The 12,859-nt window shown below is 37.3% G+C and overlaps 1 protein-coding gene across 3 annotated transcripts in view; it reads right to left on the bottom strand.

Moving 5' to 3' along the window:
* Nucleotides 1–6,535: 6,535 nt before the first annotated feature.
* The window catches only part of JPH1 (junctophilin 1), an 83,288-nt gene continuing 76,964 nt past the window's right edge, over nt 6,536–12,859 (bottom strand). Inside the window, exons 5-6 of one of the 3 annotated variants that reach the window (XM_031604829.2) lie at nt 9,019–9,114; nt 6,536–7,153 (exon numbers count right to left, since the gene is read on the bottom strand). In XM_031604829.2, the coding sequence (XP_031460689.1) occupies nt 9,034–9,114 (81 nt within the window). In that variant the 3' untranslated portion in view covers nt 6,536–7,153; nt 9,019–9,033. Of the gene's footprint in view, nt 7,154–7,959; nt 8,913–9,018; nt 9,115–12,859 lie in introns of those variants that run through there. The other 2 variants (XM_090137726.1, XM_031604830.2) reach the window with 2 other exon arrangements.

A 12,859-nucleotide genomic window follows, 5' to 3' on the forward strand; every position in this document is an offset into this window, starting at 1 on the left:
TGTGCCTGCATTATTGACTTCTTTGGTGGAAATCAAGACTGCTGCAACAACAAACTGTTATTTTCTGTGGGCTTTGAAAACAGATGTTTCTTTGAACATTTAATAAAGAAGAGACCTCCTGAAAACTTCAGTTATTCCCACAGTTTAAAAATTCTGTGAAATTCTATTGGATATATTTGGCTGTGAAAACAAAGGGGATGGATACTTGTGCTGCAGCTGAAGAGCCAGTGCACTGTTAGTGTTGGTTCTCTGCTTAGGTCTTCTTTAGGCTCCCTGGCTGTGTCTCACTGTGGTGTTCTTATAGGACTCCCAGCCCACTTCTTGCTTATTCTCCTTTCTGCACTACACATCCTTCACAGTTCAGATTTTTTTTTTTTTTTTAAATATGGTCAACTATCCCCTCCTCTCATGTGTCAAATCCTCACATTCTTCTTAACTTTCTATTGTTCATCCCTTCCATCTGTCTTGCATTCTTCTATTTCATTTTCTGCAGTATACCCTCCTTTTGTTTCCCCCAGCCTCATGGATGTGCACTCATGTAAAGAAGGGCTCACTCTCCAGTCCTCCAGCTGCTCTTCCACCATACCACTGCTGAGTGCCCACATTCCATCAGAAATATCAGGAATCATAGAAAATGATTTGTAATGGTTAACTGGCAGTCTTTCAGTGTGTGATCTTGTTCAGAGTAAAAATACATTGCCTTGAAATCCTACAGTCTTCTTAGTTCTTTAATTGAAAGACATTATCCTTACAATTATACAATTTTTCTTCCTGCCTGACACAGACCTCAATTTTCATGCAATTTACACCCATCTGTTTTTGTCTCAATCTCTGTGGGCACAGAAAGCAGCTTTCTAGATCAGCTGTTATGTACCAAAGATGGTTATTTCCCAGTCTTTTAACTTCTTCCCATTTCTACAGAATAAGCTTCAGTTTATTATGTATTCAGTATCGTCCCCTTTCTTTGTATTCTTTTTTCTCTCCATAAAGTCCTTTTCCCTCTCTTTAACATGTGTAGGTCTTCTGATGATGCTTTTTCTATTCCATCCTTCTTTTTCCCTTGCTTTCTACTCTCTTTTGTTTTCAGCTTCAACATGCCAGCACTTCCTTTTTCCTAAACACTCTCTTCCAGCTCTCCTGACAATGCATGCTCTGCTCTATATCATGGCCACATGTGGAGGCTTGTTGCAATCAATGCCAGGAATGTGTTGCCTCGGTATGGCAGGAATGCATGGAAGCCATCGGCTGAAATGTAAATGCCTTTTTGCTTTCTCTTTGCAGAATGTCTTTTTTAATCCTAGCCCCTGCGGAATGCTGCTGGTGCTCAAATGTCTTCCCTGTTTCCATGGTAGCCGATCCCATACTTTCATGACTTTCTCATCAGTGGCCTAAAGAAAATCCAGAACTGTCATAATTAACATGGAAAGCAGTATACAGTCTTTTTGAAGACTGGGTGGTATTATATGATAAAAGTACTTTGTGGCTAAAAATGGCTAAGTAATTAAGCACCATTATCTTAAACTATGGCATTTCAGAGATATTCTGTGGGACATGTCCTGAAGACTGTAAAATTGCAATGTTAAGTACAGCTAACGAGACTGTTCTGCAAGTACAGAACATAACAGTTTAATTAACCAGAGTTAATGCAGCCCAATTTCTAATGAACTTCCTCCCCTCCCCCCTTCCTTCTAGCTCAAGCATTTCACCTGTGTGCCTTTGGAACCAGACCTAGGGTTGGATTCTGACAGACCCCACACAGAGAGCCTGTAGCTCTAATGGCTGATCCAACATCCAGCCCTAAATGCTTTCAACCTGCAGCAGAGTTGTAGGCCAGATTCATAGGCTGCAGTATTCGGAGAAATGCCTGATTTCTTCTCACTTTCCCACCTCCCTTCCCCACACGTCTTTGAGTGGAATGCTGGAAAATGTTTCAGCTTAGGTCGTTAAGCGTAGAGTAAGGACCTCAAATGTAGGCAGCCATTCTCAACACTCCTGGTCAAGATTTGTCATTTGTGCTCTAACGCTGTGCCTTTGCCAAGATGCTTTTCAGTGAACTGTGCCAGGTACAAATTCAAGAAAGGTAAGTCTCTTCTTTCAAATTCAAGGACCCATCTCAAAGGAATTCAGGATTACCACACAAATTATTGCTGTGAAAGGTAATACCTAGAATTGTACTCTTCGACTTACCTCCATTGTTTTTTTCTAATTCAGGTAAATCAGCATAAAAAAAGCAAGACTTCAAAATCTAAAGCCTGCATTCCTTCTCTGCCATTTATTGTTCCGCAATTAATTAATCCCAAAGCCACAAAAGAAAGTAAAACCTAGCCCTTGTCTAGGTGTGCATGCCTCCACTTCCATAAAGCTTTCTGCTGAGCAAGTAGGACATAGAGGGAGACATAAGAAAGCTGAAGCAAGTGAGCAAAAATGATTTTCCAACACAAGATGCATTTTATTCCATCTAACAATCCACAGGTTTGTGTACCAAATCCAGCAATCACCATACCACACAGTCACAGAAAGCCACAGCCCTCAAAAGGACTTCTTGGTGCTCTCGGTTGCACTTCATCTCCTGCTGTATGTACAGTCCTTTTCACAATCCTACTGTGGACATTTGTAGTGGAGTTCATAACCCAGACGACAGTAGATTCCTCAGGGATGACATCATTTGTTTCAGTGAGTTATGAAGAGCCCTTATAAATCTCTGTGCATGATTTTCTCATTTCATTTTCTCTTCAACTCATTAAGTACTGTGGCTCAATCACTGCCCTGATAGTGGAGACAGTGAGTATAGCTTTGCAATTAGAATACAGTCACATAAACTGGCATCAGTATTCTGCAGAAAAATGGACCAAATTGAATCTGTGTCATGACATGTAATTCAGTGTAGGACAAGCTGCAACAGAAATACTTTTCATAGCCATACTGAGTTAAACTGGAACAAATGTTCTCAACAGGAAAACTGTAAGTTACTGGAGTGAGTGGCAAATAGCTTTCTGTGGGGAACAGGAGAATGAGCTGAATTTGCCAGACTGAGGGGTGCAGGGGCAGTGAAGAATAAAAGGCAATAAAAAAAGTAGAGGCAGCACAGAAAAATTACAACAAAAGCTGTTTGAAGGATTGGTTGGGAAATACTTTCTTTTCTATCACTGAGAAATCACTTCAAAACCTTCCTCTTGGAGAAGTGGCACTGAATATACAGCCAGGTTGCACCTACACCTCCCAGATAACCCATCCCAAGTGATGACGAAAAACATTACCTGAAACAAACACATACTGACATGATGAAATTTAGATGACTGGATTAAAAAAAAAACCAACAAGTTAATTTAACAAAATGAAGTAACATAAGATATTTTAAAAATCCTTTTGCATACTTCATATTTGCCATCATTTTCATGGGGCTGAGGGGTATACCCAACTGTTCCAGTGATGGCCACATTATAAAGTATTTAGACACAGAATCACAGAATCATAGAATTGCTCAGGTTGGAATAGACATTAAAGATCAAGTCCAACCACGACCTAACCATACTACCCTAACTCTAACAACCCTCCGCTAAATCACGTCCCTGAGCACCACATCCAAATGGTTTTTAAACACATCCAGGGATGGTGACTCAACCACCTCCCTGGGAAGCCTATTCCAGTGCTTAACAACCCTTTCTGTAAAGAAGTGTTTCCTGATATCCAACATAAACCTCCCCTGGTGCAACTTGAGGCCATTTCCCCTCGTCCTGTCACCTGTCACCCACCAGTGAGAAGAGACCAACCCTGCTCCCGCTGCAATCACCTTTCAACATGGCATGGTTTTACTTTTTCCTCCAAGTCTAAAAGCCTTTAATGTTATAGACAGTTTTCCTTAAAGATGCTGTGTATGGAAACTAAATTAGCTCCAAAAAGATAGGAGGTATAATGTCTCTTACTGAGGAGATTCTTTATGTGGGAGAAAAATGTGGATGGCTCAGTTACAGCACCTTGGCATATGCAGCTTTATGCTCAGACTTAGCCCATTTCTGTTTTTTCCTTTTTCTGTGAATATTAAATGAGAGAATGAGAAGACTACTTCATTTGAAAGGCTTATTTAATTTCCACTCTTCATTTGCTTTGTTTGCTGAATTACATTTCCATAAGAGAACAGTATGTACAATGGGCTCCCCTTCCTAAGTGGTTCAAATGAGCTGTAAGTAAAGCCATTCAGATATAATTCACAACCATGTTTTCTTAATAACAACTAGTTAAGAACGTTACTGTATCTCAATAAATAGTGAATTTTTGCAGGCCTTTATCTTTGCATACAGAGTGCTGTCAGTATCCTTTAATCTAGCACAACTGTATCTTCAGAGAGGTTTGTATGGCTGCATAATGTAATTAAAAGTTATGTAAATATTTCAAAACTTTTCATCAGATGCTTGTGAAGAGGTGCTTACCCCCTTCGAAGTCAGCACTGAGCTGCATTAATTATTCTCTAACATGTGTCCATATCTGAAAGGTAATTTGTAGTCTAAGTCATTAAATTTCTCCTTTCAAACTGAATCTCCTATTGGAACACTATTGGAAGAGATTACACACTCTTCGCATTACTTGCTGTTTTACTTTTGCAAGGAAAGAAGTTAAAAAGCATCAGTACATATTTATTTCAGTCTTTGGTGTCTCATCATTATCCTCTCACTGTTTTTCTGTGTACACTCTATGCCTTGTTTAGTTAGATAAATGAATTGCCCGAGAAAGCAGATCTCAAAGTAAAAGGTGGCAGCTCACTGCCTACAGCATCAGTGGGCCAACACACAGCTGTGCATGTAGAAAGTACTTTGCTGATAAAAAAATCCCTCACACTGAAGTATGGTAAAATTTACCATGGTAGAGCAAATCTTGCTGCTTGAAATTGTGTGTCCATGTTTTTTTTTCTTCGACATAGGAAATACTTCTCCACTTTAACCAATTTACAACCACTAAGTAAGTCACCAGTATAAATATTTCAGAGAAGAACTATTTGTTTTCTGACATCATCATAGAACAAAAATGTATTTCTATGTCCATGTTGATTTTTAAGAATTATGAACATTCATGGGCAGGGAAAGATGCAATTTCTCAGTTGACTGTGAAAACATCTTTTCTTCTATTTTCAGGCAAATCTTTTGCTTGTTGCTTTTAAGATGCCTGCATGTATTATCATATTCATATTCACTGAAGAAGTACTTCATGTCAACATTGCATTCTTGAACACGCAACGATATTGCGTGGATCTCAAAATGTCAGCAATCAGTGTGGATCACGAAAGGCAGCTCAGTGATGTCTGCTTAAGATTCCACAGAACATACATTTCTCTATCTGAAGTGACAACATTTTCTTCAGGGAGCGGGTTCTCATGTAGAAAATACAAATTCTTAGAATTAAACTTCACAATGATAGAATTTAAAAAGATAAGACATTAACAATTACATCGACTGCTCCAAAAGTAATGCCTCCTATTTGTTTCTGTGAAAACTACAACAGATACAAAGATAACAACACCAAGATAACAATGCCATTTGATAGAGCAAATTCTTAGCTACAAAACACTACTTTATATCCCAGGATCTGCCATTAGCTACACATTTTCACCAGTGATGAACAAGAGCCTGTGTGCCGTGCATGTAAAAACCCGCACCAGTGGAGGTGAGCCACTGCCACCACTGCTGAAATGCACCACCCACTGCCTTGCTGTGCTCACATCCACTGCGTAGAGGAATTCAGCGACACACCTTTGCTTCATATGCACTTCCATGTCAGAAACCATTTTGTCAGACTGCTCCTCTCTAATGGAATGCTGGGGAGAAGGTTCAGCCCCTGCTGCCATACCACCAGTATCTGCCTCTGACAGCATGCGCCAACATAATAGAACAGGAGGCATTACTTTTGGAGCAGCCCTCCTACTTCAAATATCACTACAAATATGTTTTTAGTGAACTTACTCTCCTTTATAATTAGGCCAGTTGGCCAGTGATCTGAACAGGAACCAGAAAATAAAATTCTGAGTTCATGAACTAATTCACCAAATGTGATGTCCTTAAGACAACTGTAATGGTGAATTTTCTGTGTAAAATATTGGTTTGTAATACTTCATTTTAACTGTGAACCAATGAAGACCTTAAGAAGGAGGGAAATCTAAACAAGGTATTTGCTTAGAAGGACAGCTCCTAATGGATCAGTCACTGATTAAATCAGGATCAATTAAACCATCTCAGCAGAGGCAGTATAATGTAAGATACAACATTTCAGAGATCCAAAATTGTGTATCAGATCATAAAAAAAAGACACATAAGGAAACTTGTCTTTTTTTTTTTTTTAATGTACTTTTTAAATAACTTACAGTAATTTCAAATGGGTCAAGACCTATATTCCTGGTTCGTTTCTTGTTTATTTAGTTTGCTTAAAAATTCGTTTCTGGAGAATGACAAAGGCAATTTGTAAACAGGAAGAACCAGTCTGAAACTCTATTAATAACCAACTTATTTTTATTAGAGCAAATACAGTTGTGAAAACTGTACATTATACATTTTGGGTCAAGAATTATAAATAAACTCATAGATAAAGAGTTCATTCTTTGACAGCAAGAAACTTTAAATAGACAAAATGACATTATTAAGTACATTGGCAGGCTTCATTGTGCTGTCCAAAATGTAGTGTACAGTATAACAACCAATTATAAATAGCCTTTCATGTAAAATACAGCTGTGCACATTTTAGAAAAATACCAACAATTTGTTTGAGCTTTGTTTTAAAAAAGCTTATAAATCATACATATTTATAAATGGTACTAACATGCTTACTTAAATTTATAAACATTTTCATAAGCTTTGTTACCCATTATTTCCAGAGCATAAAGTATTTTAAATAAACATTTAATAGGAATTAAATATGTCAGTTACAAAATTACCTCTCCACGTAAGGAGACGGGAGGCGATTTCACTGTTGGATGGAACATTTTGTCCATTACGTCAAGGCTTACACAGTAACTTTTAAAACTTTGTTCTTATTTAAAAATTACCTTCCTAAATTTAAAACACAATTTTGACTCTTTAAAAAATAAATATACAAGTTTTATTTTCATTTGCTCTCTTTCTGCTTTCTTCTTTATCCACACTGGTGAAAACACAGGATTCTCAACATACTTCTGTAAAAAACACCACGGTGTTATTGCCCTGCTTGGAGCTGCTTTGCTGCACTCTATTCAGTCCGCACCTATGGTACTTTAATATGCTGCATCAAAAGATAACTAATGTACTTTTAAGAATGTCGCCCGTTACACCATGCAAACACTTATAAAGTTTACAAACAGGTTCAAAAACTATATTGTATGAAATATCGTCTAACAGAGATAAAATAAACTGTAATACAAGCCCTTTGCTTTTTGCAGCTTCAAATTAAAATGCTTTCTTTCCAAATGATCACACCACATATTTTCAGCAAATAAGCATGCTTTTGGTTAATATAGGGTACAATAATTACAGTATAATGGCACATAAAAGAAACATGATCACATCATTATAACAAAGGGCTGTGAAACTACTTAAGACAAACTTTCCAAACAAAAAATTTTGAGGATTTTTTAATGCTGAGGTAAAATTATAAAAGGACTTCAAAGACACTGAAGGCATCAAATCGATAAACGATCACTTAACATGTCTAAATGCTCTACCTGAATGTATTCAACACGAAACTAGTGTTCAAAAGTCACAATAGTTTATTATGAGCATTAGCTAGCTTAACTGTCACTGGCATTAATGAGCACTCAGACAAGACTTTATATTTTAAATGCTGGCAAAACACCTCAGTGCTGAAACATAATAATTCAAATCACTAATTATCACAGCACCAGAATTAAAAAAAAAAAAAAAAAATTAAAAAAAAAATCAACATGCAAACTCCGCATCTTATCTTCCTTGCATTATTCTGGTATTTCATCTCCAGCTTAGGATGTGCTGATATCGACTTCAGATTCTTATTTTTTTTAATTAAAAAGAATTTTGCTTGCTACTGGCATAAGCATTTGAGCACTTTTAAGAAGATATCAATTTTTGCAGTTATGTTATATTGCTTCCTAAACCTTAAAGTGAATAGACTCTTTGGATTTAGGAAAATGAATTTAAGAATTACATCTTCAGATTAGAGAAAGGTTTTATCTTCTGTTTCTGCCACTAGGCAGAACCGGTAGTGCTCTCCAGGTTGGACTACATACTACATTATGGCTATACATCAGATTTCATAAACAACAAACGAACAGAATCATGCACAGGCAAATGAAATTCAATCTCCCAGAACACTGTGGGAGATGTTAAAAGCAGCAGGTAATGGAATAAGACTGGTGACTGATGCTGCTAACTATTTCTTCTAATGAGATAGGAGTGAACGCTGGAATCACTTCCACAGCAACAGAATCCACTGACCACATTCCTCTGGCAGTCGTTTTCCCATCTCCCCACTAAAAACATCAGACGGTAAAATAGTAAGGCAGCTGTTAGCTTCCATCAACAAAAAGTGCAGCTCCGTACATTTCCAGTTTAGTCACACTCTGCTGGAACAGATGGAGAAGCCAACGCACTTCACTGGTGGGGCTGCTTCAGCAGATTATTTTGTTTACTTTCCGACATGGCTGCTTGCTTCAGCTTTCATAGGACCCCAAAGCCACAAACCATCAGCAGACAAACTGATCTGGGCCCCTGGCTGAATTTTCCAAGTTTCATCTCTCTTGCGTCCCATCATCCTAACGCCAAGCCTCCTTCCCTGTGTCTGAGTATGTCTGGTGCCATTTAAAAGGCTGATGACACAACTGCAGAGAACTGTGGGCTAACACCACTAGTTGTCATGACTTCACTGAAGGGTCAAAACAGTTACATAATTAAATAACTATGTTGAATCACATTCAGGCACAGCTAAAATTAAAGTAGGAAACATTAAAAGTATGCAAATAAATTCAATCTTTATAATTTGAGGTGGGGTGGATGTGGTGATTGTATATGAAAACAAGACCTTGCTTACCTTTCCTAATTCCAATCAAGTTAGAAAATGGACAAAAAGAATGGCTAGACCAATATTCAACAGCATTACCAGGGCAATCATGACTGAGTTAGGGCCCTGAAAATAAACAAAGAGAATGAAATTAATCATAGAACCACAGAATCATTAAGGCTGGAAAAAACCACAAAGATCATCTAGTGCAACTGTCAACCTATCACCACCATGTCCACTAAACCACGTCTCCAAAAATGCAACCTTTCACATAGTGCATAGCAACAAACAGGATCTGACTTTGCTCTGAAATACTATCTAAATATCAAAAGCACAGACTCTGCTCGTGAAATGTAGCCTTGGTTAAACTCTTCTTTTCTAGTGACCTAAATATCGTCTGTATGAAAATGAACTGGATAAATAAAGGTAAGTATATTATTACACTGCCCTTAATCACACTGAGAATAACTGTCTGACAAATATGACTGTACAAATGTAAACAAAGCCATAAACACAAGAATGGTACCAGCTTAAAATAAAAGAGAATAAAGAAGTCAAACTTGAAGCCAGAGCACAGTTCCTCATCCATACAGTGGGTTCCTTCCCTGACGCCAGCCCATTACAAGACAGGAGCAGGGTTTTGCACAATGTGTTGTGTGAAAAAATGCCTTTTTTGATAACCCAAAGGAAAAAAAATACTATTACCACTCCACTAAAATCCCTAGCAATATATCCATTACAGACAAGAAAAAAAAATAAATTCAATCGGCAATACTAAAAACTTGTTTTGATCTACTTTGAAACTTGGTTGAAAATGCTTATCTTATAGAAGTATTTAGTGAATGGATGCTTTCTGATAAACAACTTGAAATAATGTATTCAACAGATGGAGTTCCTAAATTTTTCCATTCTTCTGTTAATGTATTTGGTTTACTACTACAAATTTTCACGTACGTTTGTATTTGCTGTGTGTGTATTTAGAGCAACTAGAAACTAGAAAAATCTTTTACTCAGACAATAATTTCCTAGATCACAAAAAGCCCATCAAAAACTCTATCCAGAAAGTTGAACTACTTAAGGATCACCAGCTTCTAGAAGAATGAATTAATTTTATTAGAAATTAGATTTTTTTTTTTTTATTTTTCACAAGAGGCATGCCTTGTAGAAGTTCATTATGCTTTATGGCAATGGCAACAATACCTATGCAGTTTCTGGAATAATAAGTTATAAGAAAGTACTATTAAAATTTTGCTGCAACTAGGAAGCTACTGAACATTATTAGTGCCACTATTATATTGTATACTCTTATCCTGAAACAGTCACTAAAACATCTACCAGAACACACATTTACACAGTAGGTATGATAACAGGCTAGATGTGGACTGCTAAGTTTTTGAATAAGTCACAACATATGTTTTAAGCACAGCTTAAATCTTGGGGGAAACTCATTCTAATTAGCAGTTCTATCCCTACAGGTCATGAGGTTCTTGCACCTCTTCAGAGACATCTGTACATATGCCAAGGAAATAGGCACTGAAGTTCAACCAGTGCCCGTGACCATCAGGATGCTCCTTAAATTTTGCCACGGGGTAATGGTATTAGTAGCAACATTAGCCTTTTGCCTAGTGGCAGAATGTCAAAAACATGCACTAGGAAACTGAAGACTAGGGTTTAGGGTTACCTTCACCAAAGGGATTTTGAATACCAAGTGCCCACTTACCAGTGTTTTAACCATTGGGTCACAGAACAGAAGTGGAACTACGTTCCCTACTTCCTGCTGGAAGTGAGCCACTATGCACCAAAGTATATGAGAAGCTTGGTGATGGAGAACAAGCATAAAAAATGAGAGTGCGACTCCAGGTATGGCCACGTTTCTAATAAGAGGACTGTAAGCAGCCTAACTGTGTTCACGTGCAACTTGAGCTTCATTTCTTCTTTCTCTTTCTAGCACTGTCACAGCTGTGCTAGCTGTGGTTCTTCTGTGCTTTCCTGCAGCAAAGGAAATTCAAGTTCCCACCAATTCTTTCAGAACTGATGACTCCCACCAACTACATTTGGAAACTGTGAGGTTTATACAAGAAAGTCATATTGGCAGAATTTAAACAACAAAACTTGCTTTACCTTGAAATAATAGCTGATTTAAAAATCTCTCAGTTTGGCAGTCCTGAGTATTAATGTCAATACCTACAGTGTGAGTGACTTTTTCTTTTGAAAAAAATCCCAGAATCTCATATGACAAACAAGAGTAATACATACATGTTAACGTTACATCTCTATCCACAAGGAGTGTGATTACACTACTCATTTGTGCTCAGATTTGAATTTAGCATCCATAAGGACTTGGTTTGATTGAAGTCAGGACAATAGATTCTTTATAGTTCAGCCTCCAAGCTAAAACTGCATAGAAATTGTGAGGAATAGTGAAGGAGATCGATGCCCTATGCCATTAAAATTCACTGGAATTTGGTGTCTGATTCTTTGCCTATTTTAAAATAAAATCCATCAAAATCAAGTTGCTTTATTCCTACTGAAGACCTACCAGGAATTCAAGGAGCCAAGAACTTACTCATTACCTAAAATATATCCTGAAACAGCATTCTGATAGCTACAAGACAGTTTTTGACTGAAGGATAAGTTGGGACTGCAGTTCAAAGAGCAACGTGGCATCGTTAGTATTAAGAAATTAAGGTTGGTGGAGGAAGAAGAGACTTTCTATGGATGCATCTCACAGGTTACATGGATTTAATAATCTCATCACAGTAACACTGGATAAATTAGGCAAAAAAAACCCTAGAGACTATGGTCTGAATCTCACCTACAGAGGCAGAAGAAAGCAATACTTCAATAACTTGGTTGTTGCTTTCATATGAAGATGAAAGAAAAAATGTGCAATATATTTATGATAATAATCTATTGAACCTATGCTTTACAGAAATAAATCTCATCTCCTTCTGCCTGCTCTGTGTATTTCCTTGTCTAATAACTAAGACTTTGGATCAAAAGCAGTTTCCTGATAAATTAAGAAATGATCAAATAGTATTTGTACAACTCAGGATTATCATGCAGTTAACTACTACCTGTTCTTTAGACACCTACAAAATAAACATTTAATGCTTCACAGCAAATCCCATAAATAAGACTTCAGTGTCCTGCAAAGGCTTAAAATAGCAAAAGCCAAAATTAGTCTGAGGAGTCCAAGAGTGACTAGCACAGGTGCTATAAAGAAGCTATTGCAGAAAACCTTCAGTCCTGCTTAAAAACTGCCCCTCCACGTTCTAATACGTCAGCCACTTATGCAGTTAAAAATACAGCCATACGATTAGGTTTCAGTATGCGTAGGGAAGAAAGTTATTTTCCTAAAACAGAGAGCCAGGAAGTATTAAGACTGCTCCTGTAATCCCATTGCACTATGAATTTCTATTATATTTAGCATAAAGTTCTTGCTCAGATCAGGCAAAGAGAGGCCTATTTTCCTAACATCACGATAGTTATATTCCTTAATAACTGCATGTTAAGTGAACAAAGAGATGGAAGTAGAAACACACTGGGTAATGTTCAGCCAAATGTAATGATAAAGATAAAAACCAGGCTAACTATTCTGTGCGGCTTAAAAATCTTGATCTACAATACAAAAAAACTGAGAATAATATACACAGAACATTGGTACCTGTGCTTGTACCTGACCTAAGGCAACATGGGACATGTCAGACAAATCAAATGTGTATACATAAGCAGACATTACAATGACATTTTTTACAATTCAGTCCTATTTGTTATCCAAATCCAAGACTATCTCAAACCACCTCACAATCAAGGTGAGATAGGAGCATGCAAGTTGATACTGGGGCTAAAGGCTGCTAACAAGCAATTA

This window comes from Phasianus colchicus, chromosome 3 (assembly GCF_987193195.1).
Source record: "Phasianus colchicus chromosome 3, bPhaCol1.hap1.1, whole genome shotgun sequence".
NCBI lineage: Eukaryota > Metazoa > Chordata > Aves > Galliformes > Phasianidae > Phasianus > Phasianus colchicus.